General features: G+C 39.8%; 2 protein-coding genes across 2 annotated transcripts; one reads left to right on the top strand and one right to left on the bottom strand.

Moving 5' to 3' along the window:
• Nucleotides 1-2,932: 2,932 nt before the first annotated feature.
• On the bottom strand, nt 2,933-4,162 carry LOC110694315. Its single transcript, XM_021871489.1, has 3 exons — nt 4,108-4,162; nt 4,047-4,060; nt 2,933-3,526 (listed from the first exon to the last, which is right to left on the bottom strand). Exons 1-3 carry the CDS (start codon nt 4,160-4,162, stop codon nt 2,933-2,935), a joined length of 663 nt encoding a protein of 220 aa, XP_021727181.1.
• A 7,378-nt stretch (nt 4,163-11,540) lies between these two features.
• On the top strand, nt 11,541-16,532 carry LOC110694314 (GTP-binding protein ypt1-like). The gene is made up of 6 exons (XM_021871488.1): nt 11,541-12,048; nt 12,675-12,761; nt 13,996-14,066; nt 14,293-14,381; nt 14,615-14,715; nt 16,200-16,532. Exons 3-6 carry the CDS (start codon nt 14,029-14,031, stop codon nt 16,530-16,532), a joined length of 561 nt encoding a protein of 186 aa, XP_021727180.1. The 5' UTR covers nt 11,541-12,048; nt 12,675-12,761; nt 13,996-14,028.
• Nucleotides 16,533-17,992: the final 1,460 nt, after the last annotated feature.

Below are 17,992 nucleotides of genomic sequence, written 5' to 3'. Positions count from 1 at the left end.
AGGTTGTTCCAATTGGCGTTTTAAAAGTCGTTCGGTACGCCCATAATGCATCATCTAACTTCGAGGACCTATCTTTCCTTGTTCTGGCAACTGTTTTCTCTATAATGGACTTGATCTCTCGGTTGGATACCTCGACTTGGCCAATTATTTGAGGGTGATAGCCAATTCCAAGCCTATGTTGCACTCCATATTTTTTCAACATTGCTTCAAATCGATGCTCCAAGAAGTGTGTTCCCCTGTCACTAATCAACACACGTGGTAAACTAAAACGAGGGAAAATGACTTTCTTGAAAAACTTACTTACCACATGAGCATCGTTGGTTGGAGTAGCAATTGCTTCAACCCATTTTGAGACGTAGTCAACGACCACTAGAATATATCGATTTTCATAGGAGGTAGGGAATGGTCCCATGAAGTCTATCCCCCACACGTCAAATAACTCGACCTCGAGTATGTTGTTCAGTGGCATCTTGTTCCTCTTGGATATTGTACCAGTCCGTTGACATCTATCATAGGCCTTGACATAGGCGTATGTATCCTTGAACATTGTAGGCCAATAAAATCCACATTGCAAGATTTTTGCAATTATCTTCTAAGGGCCTGCATGTCCACCACAGCGTAAGTCATGGCAATGAGAAATTATATAATTTACCTCAATTTCTGGAATACATCTTCGAATCATAGAATCTGCGCATTGTTTGTATAGGAACGGATCATCCCAGAAATATCTCCTTACCTCAGAAAGGAATTTCTTCCTTTGTTGAGAGGAGTAGCCATGAGGTATTGTACCTGTAGAGAGGAAATTAGCCAAGTCAGCATACCAAGGTGATTCAGTTTGCAATAAAGCTAGTAAATGCTCTGCAGGGAAAGAATCATCCAAAGGAGTATCGTCCCCATCCTCAGGGTCAAGGAGAAGGCGGGAGAGATGGTCTGCAACAACATTATCCGTCCCTTTTGCATCCTTAATCTCTATGTCATAATCTTGTAGTTGAAGAATCCATCGAATCAACCTAGGCTTTACATAGGTTTTGGTCATTAAGTACCTCAATGCTGCATGATCTGTATGAATAATAACCTTAGAGCCAACCAAGTAAGAATGAAATTTGTCAATTGCATATTTTACAGCTAGCATCTCTTTTTCAGTTGTGGCATAATTCATTTGAGCAGAACTAAGAGTTTTGCTAGCATAATAAATGGCATGAAGCTTTTTCTCCTTCCTTTGCCCCAAGACGGCTCCTACTGCATAGTCACTAGCATCGCACATGATTTCGAACGACAGTCTCCAATCTGGGGGTTGCATGACAGGAGCAGTGATCAAAGCTTCCTTCAACCTGTTGAAAGCCTCAAGACAAGAATCAGAGAAAACAAAAGGAACATCCTTAGCTAAAAGCTCAGTTAGGGGTCAAGCGATTTCGAAAAATCCTTAATAAAACGACGGTAAAAACCTGCATGACCAAGGAAACTTCGAACTCCTTTAACAGAGTTCGGAGGGGGTAAACGCTCTATGACCTCTATATTAGCCTTATCAACTTCAATACCCTTGTTTGATACAACATGACCTAAAACAATTCCCTGTTGCACCATAAAATGGCATTTTTCCTAGTTTAGAATCAGATTGACTTCTTTACATCTTTGGAGCACTTTTTTCAAATTTTCAAGGCATACATCAAAAGATGTTCCGTAGACAGAGAAATCATCCATAAATACTTCCATAGAATTTTCTATGAGTCCTGAGAAAATTGCCATCATACATCTTTGAAAAGTGGCAGGGGCATTACATAATCCAAATGGCATCATGCGATATGAAAAAGTGCCATATGGACATGTGAAAGTAGTCTTTTCCTGGTCACAAGGACGGATGGGGATTTGGAAGAAACTAGAATATCCATCCAAGTAACTGAATAAGGAATGCTTTGCCAACATTTCAAGCATTTGATCAATAAAGGGTAAGGGGAAATGATCCTTAAGGGTGGCCTTATTTAATTTCCTATAATCTATACACATTCGCCACCCTGTAACAGTCCTAGTAGCCACTGGCTCACCCTTGTCATTCTTGACAACAGTCATACCTCCCTTCTTTGGTACTACTTGTATAGGGCTAAACCCACTTACTATCAGAGATAGGGTAGATTATTCCTGCAGCAAGCAATTTTAAAACCTCTTTTTTCACTACCTCCATCATATTTGGATTAAGTCTTCTTTGAGGTTCTATAGAAGAGGCATGATCGTTTTCAAGAATAATTTTATGCATACAAAAAGAAGGGTTAATACCCTTAATATCATAAATGGTGTACCCAATTACACTTTTATATGTTTTTAGAACATTGAGCAATTGCTCCAATTCTGTGTCCTTGAGTTCAGAATTAACAATAACTGGGTATGAATTATTAGGACCAAGATATGCATACTGTAAATTAGAAGGGAGAGGTTTCAACTCTACCTCAGGAGGCTTAGTACTCTCCCCAATACTCATTGCACTAAGTGTTTCTCTGATTGGATTAGCGTTTGGGTTGGCCTTTGCTTCTTCAAGTAGCCTGGCATATTCTCTTGATTCCCAATCTCCATCACCATCATCCTTTCCTACTAGAACTTGTTCAAGTGCGTCATCTGGTTTGCTCAAAGGAAGCTGCTCACTCTGCAACTCGTCAAGTACATCAACCTGACAAATATTGTCTCCCATAGAGGGAGTACCCATAACATTCAAAAGTGAGTATTCCAATTTTTCATCACCTACTTCAAAAGTAATCTTACCCTTCTTCATCTCAATGATTGCACCTGCAGTAGCTAAGAAAGGTCTACCAAGTATAATTGGAACATTCACATCTTCCTCCATTTCTATCACAACAAAATCACAAGGAATGAAAAATTTACCTACACGAAGAGGTTTATCCTCAAGCACTCCCAAAGGAAATTTGACTGACCTGTCTACAAGTTATAAGGAAATGCGTGTGGGTTTGAGTTCACCCATTTGTAGCTTCTTACAGATGGACAACGGCATGAGACTTACACTTGCACCAAGATCGCATAGTGCCCTGTTGATTTCAATATCTCCAAGCTTCACTGGAATTGAATAACTGCCTGGATCACCTAATTTCTTAGGTAGAGTGTTCTGCAAAATAGCACTGCACTCTGCATTCAACGCAACTGTAGCATTCTCTTCCAACTTTTTCTTGTAAGAAAGCATATCCTTTAAAAATTTAGCATATGAAGGCATTTGGGATATAGCATCTAAAAACGGAATATTTATATGAAGCTTTTTAAGAATGTCAAGAAATTTACCGTACTTTTTCTCACGTTTAGCTTGGGCTAACCTATGAGGAAAAGGAACTTTAGGCACATATAGAGCAAGTGGCTTTGGAGTTGCATCCTTTGCTTCATCCTTGATCGTAGCATTGTGAATCTCCTTCTCACCTTCACCTACTTCTTCAACAACCTCCTTTGATGGCTCCTTGATAGGAGGATCTTCCAATTGCTTTCCACTTCTCAAAGTAACAACATTCAAATGCCCTTTCTGTGGTTGCTCTGTCTGACCCAGAAAGGTCCCCGGTGTCTTTAAGGATTGACCAACTTGGTGAGCAAGTTGGCTTATCTAATTTTCCATGAGCTTACTCTGGGCTTGTAGCTATTGTATGGAACTGTTTTGATGTTGGATGGAATTGTTGGTTGTGGTGATAAAGTTTTCCAACATTAGTTCAAGGTTGGACTTTTGAGGAGGTGGTTGAATAGGTTGTTGGACTGGAGGTGGCCTTGGTTGGAAACCAGGTGGTGCATTGTAGTTGTTGTTTCAAGGTGGTGGTGGAGGTGGATTTTGTTGAGCCTGGGTATTCTTGTAGGAAAAATTTGGGTGATTCTTCCAACCTTCATTGTATGTGTTTGAATGGGGGTCATATGGCCTTTTGGGGTTAGAGGTGTAGAATGCATTAGCTTCCTCGATCGACATCTCATTTAAACCTTTTGGGCAATTGGGTGCAATATGAACTTCCACATTACACAATTGACAAATCTCAGGTGAGCTAGTGGATGTTCCAGCTTGGAACCTATCGAACTTGCTTGTCAATGCCTGCACAGAACTAGTTAAAAGAGTTAAAGCATCAACATCTAATTTACCTCCTTTTTTCACACTATTTCGGCCACCTGGATGATAGTTAGCATTGGCCGCCATTTTCTCAACTACTCTTTTGCATCAGTTGGATTCTTTGTCAAGAGAGAACCCCCGGACGCAGCATCAATGTAGATACGGAACTCATGAGTTAGACCATTGTAGAAGGTTTGGATTAACATCCATTCAGGAATACCATGGTGGGGGCATTGCCTCTGCAATCGCTTGAATCTCCTCCACGCATCGTATAGGGACTCATCATCTGACTGCTTGAAGGTGGATAATTCGTTTCTCAACCTAGCAGTCTTCTCCTGTCCTAGAAACTTTACTAAGAAGGCTTTCACTAGCTTGTCCCATGTATCGAACGAGCCAGTGCCTTCATCTCTCAACCACTCCTTTGCCCTATCCCTTAATGAGAAAGGGAAAAGGCGTAGTCTGATATCATCATCTGTAACACCATTCATTTTCATTGTATCACATTTCTCTAGAAAACTATCAATATGACTTACCGGTCAATCATATGGTGAGCCTGCAAATGAATCATTGGAGATAAATTGAATGAATTGGGGCTTAAGCTTAAAATGTTGAGCCGTCACAGGTGGCCTGACAATGCTAGAAAGGAATCCGGTAGTCGTATCAGGAATACCGTACTCCAAAAGGGATTTCGTGGCATCTTCCATGTTTCTCCTTCGTTGATTCCTTGTTCTCCTTCTCCTTATAGTTGCCTCGATCTCAGAGTCAAATGGTTCAAGATCTTCTGACCCTGAGTGTCGTGTGGGCATGCTACAAGAAAACTAGATAAAGAATATAAAAAACACAAGAGAAAATAGCCGAAGCAACAAATAAAGCATAGCAAAAACGAATCACAAATAAGTGAATGAAACCTTTAGTCCCTGACAACGACGCCAAAATTTGGTAGGCGGTCGCACACCTAGAAAAAATAACATAACTATTCCTCCTAATTATGTAGTAGGGTAAGTCAGGGTCGATCCCACAGAGACTATGGTTCACCCAATTTATCTAGACTCAAGTAATTACCAAGCAAGAATCAATCAATGGTAGAATAACTAAGAGCTAAAGTATGGAAAACTAGAATAAATCAAACGAATATAATGAATCAATAAGCTAAAACATCCAAGATCAAGTATCACCACAATTACGATCGATGCAATTATATATATACCCCTAACATACAATTCCAATTAACACGGGGAAAAGCAAACCCTAACAAATACCAAGGACCTCTCTCGAGTATCAATGGCTTCCCTAACCCACAATCAAGCCTATTCTCATGGTATCATGCAAATTAGAGACATTAAACACTTTACTTCAATTCCCAATTATCCGTTCAACTATTCTCATGTTGAATATCAAATCCTAAATCAATTTACTCAATTCCGTTAAACTCCAACTCTCGTTGTGATAGAAACAATGGATTAATAACAATACTAATTATCTCTAATATATCATTGGCATAATCACAATCAATTTATCATAGACAATTACAATGGTTATTTGAGAATTTAAAGAATTAATTCATGCATCAATCATATATAATTGGGCTACCCTAGATCTTGGAATAAGAAATCTACTCACACATATTGAAGAAAGCAATAACAATCATAATTATAGAAAACATGATTGAAAAGCATAAATAATTGAAAGAGAAAGGAATAGAGACGAATACCAATGATGCTTCAATTGAAATTACTTAAATTGTTAATCAACAATACCCAAATCTAACCTAAGAGTTAAATTGCTAAAAAGTATGAAAACTAGGGTTCTAGAGAGAGAAATAAAATTAAGGAGATAATAACCTATCAACTAATGATAATTACAATGGTTATTTATACCCTTAATGAAATAAAAACTCAAAAATAATAAAAACCGGAATCACAATACACTGCCCGGTCACACCGGGCAATAATACCCCGATCGGGCAGGTGGGATTAAATAAGCAGTTGTTTCTTCCTTGTATTCTTCCTCAGCGCCCGATCCAACCGGGCATATGGCGCCTGATCGGGCGTGAGGCACAACCTTTGCTGGCTTGCAATCCTGATCTTCGTAGTATAACCAACTCCCACGCGCCCGGTCCAACTGGGCGAGGATTACCCGATCGGGCGCGTGGCATAATACCATAAAATCACTTTTTTACTTCCTGAATAACTTCAACCAGGAATTCCTATTGTGCCCGGTCTGACCGGGTATGCTTATCCCGATCGGGCACAGTACAAAGTATGCTCATTGCTTGCAAATTCTTTTAAGACTGGTTCTTGTTTAGCTCAGTTTTACATCCTTTTCCACCAACATCTCCAAAATGCTCAAAACATGTCCGAATCATCCGAGAAACTTCAAGTTCCTGTAAAACTTATAAAAAAAATACACCGAACACACTAGAGAGGAGAATGCTAGCGGAAAATGGCTCTAAAGAGCCTAAAACCATACAAGAATGTAATGAAAAGTCGGGATAAACCTATTTATAAAACGTGTATATCAGGACCACCAAGGGAGAGGACCAACCCACTTTGCTCCCCAAGACAATGACCAAGCATTGGTCCCCACTTAGTAAAACCGGACCACCAAGGCATGTGGCTGGCTGGCAGCCTCCCTTGGCTGCCAAGGCTGCCAGCTAGAGCCTAGCACCAAGGTTGGGCAGCCTGGCCAGCCAGCCAGCACACACGCACAGCCAGCCGCCTGCATGCGCAACCAGCTAGTGCATGCGTGCTGCTAGCGAGCCATGCACGCTGGGCGCAACTGCTAGGCGAGGCATAACGTGTTGCTGCATGCTAGCACACACGCACAGCCCAGCATCCCTAGCACGCTGCTAGCTAGTGCGTGGTGCTATGCGACGCTGCTACTAGCAATGCGCCAGTGCCTAGCATGCCAGTAAGGCCTAGCCTTGCGATGTTTGCTTGGCTAGCAATGCGTCAGTGCGTATCATGCTAACAAGGCCTAGCCTTGCGATGCATGCTTGGCCAGCGATGGCTGGGCGCTTGGCATGCTAGCACGCACACAAGGCTGCGATGCTTGCGATGGTTAGCTAGCATGCATGGCCCCTAGCACGCCTAGCATGCTAGGCTTGCAGCTAGCATTGCGATGCACATGCTAGCTCGAGATAGCCTAGCCCTCGCATGGCTAGGCCAATGCGAGGGTTCGGCCTAACTTGAACTTGTAACTTGATTGATTTCACGTCTCGTCGAATTCCAAATTCGACTCGACTTGCGACGCTCGGTCTCGACGCTCTAAGCTCGATACACTAGTAGAAAAAATGAATAAAGCACCACACTTTTCGCACCAGTTCTTGAAAACTAATGGTAAAAAAAGGGGCGGAATTAGGAAAAAGACTTTTCGCATCGATTTTAATCAAAACGGTGGGAAAAGAAACTTTTCGCACCGATTCGAACCAGGGCGAAAGCAATTGTTAAATAAAAAAAAAACCGGTCTCCAATATCTTACTTTTCCTCTTCCGTAGTCCCTCACTCCCTCTTTCATCTCAAACCCCTGTATAATCTCAAACCCTACTCCGCTTTTCTCTTTCATCTTAATCCCCTCTATAATCTCCTTTTCTCTCCTCTCCCCGTCCTCAGATTTTGTGAAACGCTAAACATCGCCCGCAATTTACCATATAAAGCCTACAAATATGTTATGATTTGACCATTATGCCCTTTTGCTAAAATTGAGATAATCTCGGTGTAAAAAATGTGGAGCCGTACTAGCTCGCCGGGGGAGACCGGATGGCAGGCCGGAGATGCGGGGGACGCCGGAGGTACGTCGTCGTCGACGGAAAACGAGGTAAGTGACCGCTAAAATTCACGGTTTACCGTCGTAGTGGCTCCGGCGCCTAGGGTGGACGCCCAAACCGTAGCCTGGACGTCCAAGCCGGACGCCAGAACCACCAGAGTGGCGTCCAGGCTAGACGCCCAGACCACCAGAGTGGCGTCCAGCCCAGACGCCCAGACCACCAGACTGGCGTCCTAGGCAGACGCCACTCCACTGGGTGAGGCGGCCCTGCCAGGCGCCAGTCCAGTGGGTGTGGCAGCCCTGGCAGACGCCACCTTTAATAATTAATTTTTATTTTTTCCTTTTTGATTTTGTTGTTGTTTTTTATTTAATTTTTTTGTGAAAATAAAAAATCGAAAATGATTTTTTAAAAAAATTCGAAATGGGTTTTTTGTAAATTAAATTTGAAAATTCGAAATAGGTTTTTTTAAAATTAAATTTGAAAATTCGAAATGGTATATTTTTAAATTTAGTTTGAAAATTCGAATTGGGTTTTTATAAAAATTAAGTTTGATTATATATAATTATGTTTTTTTTTGTGTTAATTATGTGGAAATATAGAAATTAAATGTATTATCCGTTAAATTTATTTATTGTAATATATAATTGATGCAGGAATATGGTGGAGACGGAAATGATTACAGTGAGATATTTGGACATGATGGTCCATTCGAAGAAGCTCAACAGGTGATTGATTGGGCAAAACAGGTTGCAATTGCAGCTGGATTTTGCTTGGTAGTAGCAACTCATAAATCTCAACGGGATGGTAGAATGGATCGCATTTTGAGATGTGACCGTTATCGCAAAAGAGAAGAAAGAGATTTTCGTACAGCCACTCGGTTTGACACAAAGCGGAAAGGTTGTGGGTGTGAGTTCAGAGTAAAGGTTCGACAACTACGGAGTCGTGACGGTTGGGAAGTGATAGGTTACTCTAAATGGGGGTATCACAACCATGAGATGATAGTATATGAAGAGGGTTATCGACAACTGAGCGGCTTAAGTCCTGCTGCGAAACTAGTTGTGAAAGAAATGAGTGATGCTCAAGTGAAGCCTGCTAAAATATTAGCATCTGTGTTAGAGAAATTTCCAGAAGACCATCCAAACCGAAGACACATCTACAACGTCAGACAGCAACTCAGGTTTGAACGGTCAGAGGGAAGGAACCCTATACAGCAGCTGCTACACCAGGCACAATCACGTGGTTACCTGTTCTGGTTTGATTCTGATGAAGATACAGCGGAGGTGACTCATCTTTTCCTTGTGCATCCTGATTGTGCTGATATGATCAAGTCTTGGCCATTTGTGATTTTGATCGACTTCAACGTACAAGACAAACAAGTACAAGTTCCCTCTGGTTGAGATGGTTGGGATGGCTCCAACGAACCAGAACTTTCTGATTGGTCATGCAATCATCAGGGATGAGACGGCTCCAAGTTATTATTGGGTTTTGGAGAAGCTGAGAAACTACATCGGGCCTAATGTTCATCCAGCAGCCATCGTCAGCGACTGTGAGGGAGGTCTCTTTGCCCCCATAGCAGAGCTGTTTCCCGAATCGAACCACTTATTGTGCACATGGCACATCAACAACTGCGTGAAAGTGAAAGCCTACAACCTTTTCAAGAAGAATTTGGAAATGGCAGAGAGATTGGTGAATGGTAAGTGGCGGAAGATCCTACAGGCTACCACAGAGGAAGCGTATGAGCGAGCATTGGCTAACTTCAGGGATTCGTACCAGTGGTGTCCGGCACTGGTGGACTATGTGATGCATCAATGGGTCCCTCATAGGGAAAAGTTTGTCAAATATTGGACAAACCAGGTACTTCATTTTGGGAACACTACAACACGTAGAGTTGAGAGCGCTCATAGAGCTACCAAGGACTGGATTGATTCATGGACCGCTGCTTTGGATACACTGTTCGCTATATAATGACCGGATCCACGAATGGAACACCCTAGCTGCATTTTAGTTTTTCTTGTTTACATTCTTTATTTGTAATCTTATTTGTACGTTGCTCTTTTAATGAGAACATTAATATTTTATATTGTATTGCTTACTGCATTCTATATGTTGCATGGGTAAGTTGCGCGGATCCACGAACGGTTATATCAAAATTTAAAAACAGCACTGATAATATGTTTAAGTTGGAAGCTAAAAGAACAATCTAAAATGTTACAATTTTACAACATAATGTCCAACATAATGCTCTATAAATAAAATACAATAACCATCAGTAATCCCTCCTCGACGACGACTCCCACTGCGCAAGGGTCTGTTCCAGACTATCAACAACAGCTCTCCCTGTTGCACTCATGCTGTCCTTCTCAAAAGAGAGTTTCTGAACGTCTTGCATTATCTTTCCCATCCACTGCATACAACAAAAAACAGAAGATGAAATACAATAACAACAAATAAAACTTAATTAAAAGACAACGATAAATATAATAAAAGACATACCGCTTCCGTGGCAGTAGGCGGTGGCACATAATCATCATCGCTGTGGTCGAGATCAGCGATCAACCTCGGGTGCGAATACCGGTTGAACCATTCCATGTAATAATGGTCACACATGGGAGTAACCCCAGAGGGCGGCCGCTGCAACTCCGCTGTCCATAATCGAGCCACCATCGGAAACTGGTCCCACGTCCCGGTCATGATATCCGGCCATTCCACGACGTACTCCCTCGACGATGCAGGTCGGACCGCCTTCATCGGGCACGCCGGGGGAGGAGGGACAACTTGGACAAATCCAAGCTGGCGAAGACAACGCTGGGGCATGTACGCCTCGACGATGTCACGATACTGAATGAGTCCCGTGTACAGGGTCCTGGGTACCCTAACACTAGGGTTCGGGCCGAAAGGCATCCAATTCACCTGTACAATTACAACATATAAAATATAATAACATGAATATAATATGTGCAAATAATAAAATGTAGACTCTATAAATAAACGTTACCTCTAAGGGGGACAGCCTGTCCAGCAATAACCGTATCGATCGGAGGCGGTCAACGGACTTCTTCTCCGAGCGCGGACTCCACGCACAAGCACGCGGCATCCCCTCATCAATAGGAACTGGGTCACGATGTGGTCGCAATGCAGGAAAGTACTCGTATATCCAAGTCTGCAATAGAGTCAGACACCCAGTGATACTTGTCGCGTCAGCCCGACTCGCAAATCCTAGTTGGCGATACAAATACGCCAACGTAGCCGATCCCACGCCTCTACGATGTCGCGTGGCCTGAGCTTGTTTCCGCCGCTCTTATCCGGAAACAAGGTACATCCGAGGAGTAGAAAAACATAAGCACTCAGCTGTGCGTCGGGCGTCCTACGTGCACAACCGTGGCGGTGGCGTCCAGCCCAGGCGCCAGCCAACTGGTGGCGGCGTCTGCATCTGGCGCCACCACCGCCGGCTGGGCGTCCAGCCAGGGCGCCCCACCGCGTTCACGGCGGTTTTCCCCTTTTTTTTTTTTTTTTTAAACAAAATATACCTTTCCTCCTTGGGACATCCTTCCCTCCGCCGCCGCCGCCACTTCCTTGCCTTGCCGCCTCGACATTGCCGTTATTTTGAAATTTTTTTTTTTAGAGAGGTTGAAAGAAGATGAGCAATGCGCAATGAGAGTGTGAGTGATGAGAGTGTGAGTGTTTTTTTTTAAGGTCAAGGGCAATTTTGGGAAACCAAGTGAATTTTGTGGGCTTTATGTAGTAATTTGTGGGCGATGTTTAACAAATCCCCAGATTTTTATGGTGGGATTTCGATTCGTTTCCTTGGTGGTGGTAAGTTGGGGTTTCAGATCTAAATTAGCGGTGGTTTGTTGGGGTTTCGATTTGTTGGAGGTGGTAACAAGGTGGTTGTTTCGGTTCGCTGGTGGTCGTGCGAGTTGGTTGGGTGGGTTCCTTGGTGGTCGTCTGGTCGGTGGTAGTCGTGCGAGTTAGTTGGGGTTTCGGTTTGTTGGAGGTGGTAAGGTGGTCGGCTGGTCGCTGGTGGACGTGCGAGTTGGTTGGGTGGGTTTGTTGGTGGTCGCTGGTGACGTGGGGCTTTAATTGGTGGTGGTGCGAGTTGGTTGGGTGGCTTTTGGGTGGTTGTGGTGGGGTTTCAGATATTCATGGCGGTGAGAGGGTGGTTACAAGGTGGGTGCTGGTGGTGATTATTTTTACTCTCATCCAATTGGTAAATCTCTATTGTTTTCGTCATACTGATTCTTTTTTCTGGATTTTTCGATACAACACTACAAATTTAGCTCTACCTCATTCTCATATTCGAATTTCGATCTCTCCTTAATTGGTTGAATTTATTAATCCTTAATTGCTGCCTGCTTATTTAAGTATGATTTTTTCTTCAATTCGGTTTGATTTCTACTAATTAAGTTATTTTTTCTGCGATTCGAGATTAAGGGTTTTTAATTGTAAGGAAAATTTGGGATAATTCGAGAAATTTTAGCTAATTTTCTGTTAGCTTTGTGTGTCACGATTGAGCATAGAATTGTTACTATATGACTTTGTGATAGTTCTTAATTAGGTAAAAATGGTGTTGTTTTTCAGGTTTCTGATATTGCGTTTTGATCAGGTTTCTGATATATTTGATCAGATATTTCTCTTTTCACCTCCCTCCCCCCTTGTATTGTGTGTGTGTGTGCATGATCTTTGTTGAACTGCTGTAAACTTGCATGCTCTATCATCCTTCCTGTCTATTTCATCATGCTCTATTTGATTAGAAACGTTTCTAGTCTTTCTCATTAGTATGACTATGAGAAAGAGGATCTGAGCAAATTATCTAATACTCTTTTGTTCTTTTAGAAAAATTATGTGAAGAGAAACAACTACTGTCCACAGTTTAAAATACTGAAGATTGAAACATGACTGTCTGACCTTACAACTTACAGGGTATGAATTGCTATCCTAGAAGCATCAATTTCTTTTAAATCTTGTCTACCTATCACTAGTAAAAGTTTTGATATTCAATTTTGCTGGAAATTTGTGATCTACTGCTGTTAAGCTAAGGAAGTCCTTTATGGTTGCTGAATTTGTTGGAATTGATGTTAGTTAGTCTAATTGTTTTCAAATGATATGATTTTATGCCTAATTTTACTGTTTTTTATTTTTTATTTTTTTTATTTTATTGAATTGTGTATTTGTGCCTAACTTACCCTGTTTCATGCTAGGATTACAAATTTTTCTAGAGAATTTTCATTAATTTAGGATACAATTGCAATTTTGTTCAAATATGTACTAGGAATTATAGTTTGTCAAAGATTTGTCATTCCGCAATCAAGTGCATGGTTCTGTAATTTGTTGACTGATCATAGAATCAGAGGCATGACTCCAAGTAGGGGCTTTTAAAGGTGACAATGGGGTCATTTTGTTATGTTTTGGGTCTGGTGACTGTAGTTTCAGATAGAATCAATCCCAACCTTGGTTTCAGGTAGGATAAATTTGGTACGAATCATCTAATTTTGGCTATGATTTAGATATCAGTCATCAAAATTATTTTTTTTTTCTTCCCGTAATTATATACACTAGTAATTGATAATTTGGTATATTGCACCATCCAGAAACTTTAAGTTTTAAAGTCAAATAAGGACGTCTTTGATAAAACCAAGATGCATGATACCGAGTTCTTTTTTTAAAAAAAATCTTCCATGGGAGGCATGACTTGTACTAAACGATAGTTTGCACTTCATGGCCAACAATATAATTATAGATTGGCATGATTTTTTATGAATGATATCAACCACTGAGCCACATTGTCATAGGAGATGAGTTCAACTTCCTGTAATAAAATTTGCATTTCCATTTCAAATTTGTAAACTTTACTTATATAGTATATTTTTCTCATCCTAGAGTTGGCCTATTTAATATATAGTGGAGATTTCTCAATATCTAATGGACAAGTTTAGAATTGGAAATTAGTAAGATCCTAATATCCTACAAGTATAAAGTAATACTCCAAAATAATTTTGGCCATCAAAACTTCAGGTTACATCATCATGAAATCATGTTGGTATAGCCGTATGTGCAACTCTTATTCTTTGGTATTGTTTATTGTGTATTTGATGTATATTGAAATCTAGGACATGTATTATTTTGATATATTTTAATAATGTCAACTTAATGGCAGGCCACTATTGGGATTGGCTTCTTGACGAAAACCATGTATCTTGAAGACCGAACAGTGCGCTTGCAACTCTGGTATGATACCGTCAAATGTCTCGTCAGTTAATGTATATTCATGTTAAAGCAGTAAGAAACAAATTTCTTAAGCGCCCTGAACTCATTGCGTATAATAGCAGAAAAATTTATCTCTAGATTTTCCATCTCATGACGTTTTAATGATTTACCAATATAACTTGTTGTCTTGTAGACTTGATTTATATGATTCTGTCCCATGTTCTGAACCTTTAACTGCTAATTCCAGGGATACTACTGGACAGGAAAGATTTCGGAGTCTTATTCCCAGTTACATCAGAGATTCTTTAGTTGATGTTATCGTCTATGATGTTTCTAGTAAGTGCTTTGTATGCTAATGACTTCAACCTTGATCATTTTTACATGTTAATGCCTTAAGGACACATGAAAGTTTACCTACAATGTAATTTGTTTTGATTGAAGCTCTTATATTTCTACTCTTCCTTAATGCACAAGTACAAGGGTGAAACCATGTACTAGTAATGTACAATTTCTGTTGAAGCTCTTATAGCATTTTAAAGTGTTTATGCTAGAATGTTTTGACATTGAAGATTTGAACAGGCAAGTCTTTATAGAAGAAGGAGATAATAAGGCTCGTGATGCAGGGGTAATTTTCCTGGAGACCAGTGCAAAAGCAGGATTCAATATAAAGGTATGTTAATTACTCATTCATAGTCACTTAATATTCTAGGATGTCCAGTAAAGGGGTTATTTCTTATGTAGAATTTATTTATGACTAAATTAGCAAATATGCACAACTTAAGTATTTTTTTTTTCTATAGCCAGCTTAAGGTTCCAGGATCTCTTTTCTTGCTTGAAATCGTTGGCATTACAAGTAGTAGGATCCTGTGACCACTATTATATCTGGCATGTATGCTCAGCTCTAGTGTTGATTAGCTGCTCCTATTAAGGGTAACATGTTAGCTCTAATTTCTGTATCTTGTTAGAATTGTTATATACTAATAGCATCAATGTATGGGATTATTCAGGATTGTGAAGTCTAGTGGCCTGTAATAGTTAACATGCCTGGCATGTATGCTAAGTTCTAGTGTTAATGGGTGTTCCTATTAAGGGTCACATTTCAGCTCTAATTTCTGTATCTTGCCTGAATCGTTATATACTACTAGCATCAATGTATGGTATTATTCAGGATTGTTGAGTCTAGAGGCCTGTAATCAGGGACGAACTATATAAGAGACTCAACGGGGCTTGGCCCCTGATAGATTTATAAAAAAAAAAAATTAACATGTAAAGGGCTGATATAATTATACTTGTATTCCAATAAGATAATATTGGGTAAAAATGTGAAAGGCCCAATAAAATACAACTAGGAATAACTGACTGCCTTTTTATTTACTAGAAAGAGGTGAAACTAGAAAAGCTTGACTACACTCATGACTCATCCCTCTAACCGTTTTCAATGATACTTTTTCCAATTCCAATGTATTTCATATTTTCATGATTTTCGTCTACAATCATCACTTCATCAGGTAATTTACGAGTTACGGAGTATATTATTGTTTCAATTCATTTTTTTAAGGAGTAATTATTTTATGAATTCAATTTTCAACTATTTTTTTGTGTAGTCAAATTAGTACTCTGACTAATTTTACCAATCAAAAACAAATTGATGATTGTATAGTAGGTGATAATATGATATTGAGGTAATAGATTGCTGACTATCGATTGTCAACTTGTTATTTAACTTTTACAATACTTGTGATTTGTGAATTGTGATGCATTGATAATAACTAAATTGAGTCACTGCTAAACATATGAAAGTAAGGCATATTCATTCAATAATTACTTTATGGGTTTAATTGTTTAGAGTTAGTTTCTTGTTTTTGTTCATATTATAATCCTAACATACCAATACTTATTTTATTGTTTTTTGTTTTAGACATATATTTATGTTAAAAAATAATTGCCCCCCAATAGAAAAATGTTCAAGATCCGCCATTGCCTGTAATAGTTAACATTGAGCACTCACAAGTCACAAACCAGCCTGTATCTACAAGAGTTAGAAATGAGTTTCAGGTATTTATAAGATTTGGTAGCTAATGGCTCAACTTATAAAAAAAAGATAATTTTTAGATTCTTTTGATTTATGCCTGATGTTTATTTGTATTGATACAGTTAGATGTGCACTACTGGAATTATCATGTTGCAGTTAACTCTAGAGTTAGCTTGAACAGGACAGAGGCACAGCCACAGAAGCAAATAGATTCCAAGCCAGCCCGAACAGGACAGAGGCACAGTAGAACAGAAACAGCCGCACAGCAAACAGCAGAGCAGCCTATCAGCCTGAACAAACAACAACAAATCAACACAGCAGCCAGCAGAGCAGCCACCAGCACAAGACCAGGACAACTCAGACAGTATGCTGTTTTTGAAGAAAATATATATGTTAGTGTTTATATGTCCATTTTTTTTTTTAGTTGTTTAAAGTGTAATATTACAAGCTACTGATGAAAATATATGTGTTTTATGTATATTATGATTATATATAACTATTTGGTACAATTTAAGTGAAAAAATTGCAAATTTTTATTTTATTTTATTTTTTTGGGGCCCTTTTGGCACCGGTTTTGGTACAGAACCGGTGCTAAAAGTTTTTAAAAAAATATTTTTGGAGACTTGTGGCACCGGTTATAAGACAAAACCGGTGCGAAAAGTCTAGTTTTTGGCACCGGTTTTCCATAAGAACCGGTGCGAAAAGTCCTTTTCCCACCGGTTTTGAACCGGTGCGAAATCTATGGGGTTTTAGCACCCCCCAAATACAATTTGGTTCAAAACCGGTGGGAAAGGGGGGGTTTGAACCGGTGGGGAATTCGTTTTTTCGCATAGTGATATCCGATGTCTTTGTTCGTAAAACTCTGACAACTCATCACATCGTTCGGATTGATTCGTCGTCTCGGATCGGTTGTTCGATTGGATTCGACCTAAAGGGTTCAGTTAAGATTAAGCTGTAATATTAATTGTACATTAATATTACTGATCGGAAGCGGCCTCCACCTAGGCATTCCAATCACTTGACCTTACTGAACAATTAGCTTTTTAATAATTCTGAACCCTCTACCGGAATAATACACTTGTTGGAAGGACACCATTCCTTTCAATCTCCCACTTGTCCTTCCGGAGAAGTGTGCAATTTGTGTATAGCCCTTTTCCTATGTCCCTTAATGTCTCTTCATGAACTATAAGGTAAGATTCTTTGTCATCCTTATTACGTCCAGAAGTGTTTCTCGATTCCCGAGTTTGACTGTCAATAAACAGATGATTTCTAAATTCCATCTTAGCACGGCCATGCATTTTCACAGTCTTGCTCTTCGAGAGGCCTTGTAAACAACAAAGACATGTTTCCTATTGTTAATAAAGGGACATTCCCAGTCTTGTACTGTAAGCTTTCCTTACTAAGAGGACCTAGTCGCCCGAGTGTTACCGTTATAATCCCCACTTACGGAAGACGTTTGACAACATCAAAACGACTAGTACTCAAAAAAGAGAACTTGCAATACTCATGGTCGAGGAAAAAGGTTCCGATAGCTATAATGAGAAATCTACTTATGACGATTTGATATCTCTTAAAGTGTTCTCATAGGTCTATCCGGTACAGTTCCAAACTAGTACCAGTGCAAATGATTTATGACTATCATGTCCTTGTAGCACAAGAAACGGTGCTATAAATCATACTACACACTAATCTCAAGTGGTCATTAATCGTCCATCGTTTTAATGATCTCGATAAGGGATAATTTTCGATTAAAATATTCAGTGTTCACTTAACATATGTTTCTTTATCCAAGACATGGTCTTAATACCCTATTTTGAATATTCTTAGAAATCGATTGGACTCATTATTTGATTCTAAACCACAATTAAATAGATATGGAGTAATCATAAATTTGCAGAAATTTTAATTGCTCCAA

This window comes from Chenopodium quinoa, unplaced genomic scaffold, assembly GCF_001683475.1.
Source record: "Chenopodium quinoa cultivar QQ74 unplaced genomic scaffold, ASM168347v1, whole genome shotgun sequence".
In the NCBI taxonomy this organism is placed as follows: Eukaryota; Viridiplantae; Streptophyta; class Magnoliopsida; order Caryophyllales; family Amaranthaceae; genus Chenopodium; species Chenopodium quinoa.
This window is presented reverse-complemented; position numbering and strand designations above follow the sequence as displayed.

What these genes read in the sequence shown, in the direction of transcription:
- LOC110694314 (XM_021871488.1), top strand. Translation starts at nt 14,029, where the DNA reads ATGTATCTTGAAGACCGAACAGTGCGCTTGCAACTCTG. An exon ending in TATCGTCTATGATGTTTCTA is followed by an intron (nt 14,382 to 14,614) that starts GTAAGTGCTTTG and finishes TTGACATTGAAG; the next exon opens with ATTTGAACAGGCAAGTCTTT. An exon ending in AAGCAGGATTCAATATAAAG is followed by an intron (nt 14,716 to 16,199) that starts GTATGTTAATTA and finishes GTATTGATACAG; the next exon opens with TTAGATGTGCACTACTGGAA.
- LOC110694315 (XM_021871489.1), bottom strand. Translation starts at nt 4,162, where the DNA reads ATGGCGGCCAATGCTAACTATCATCCAGGTGGCCGAAATAGTGTGAAA.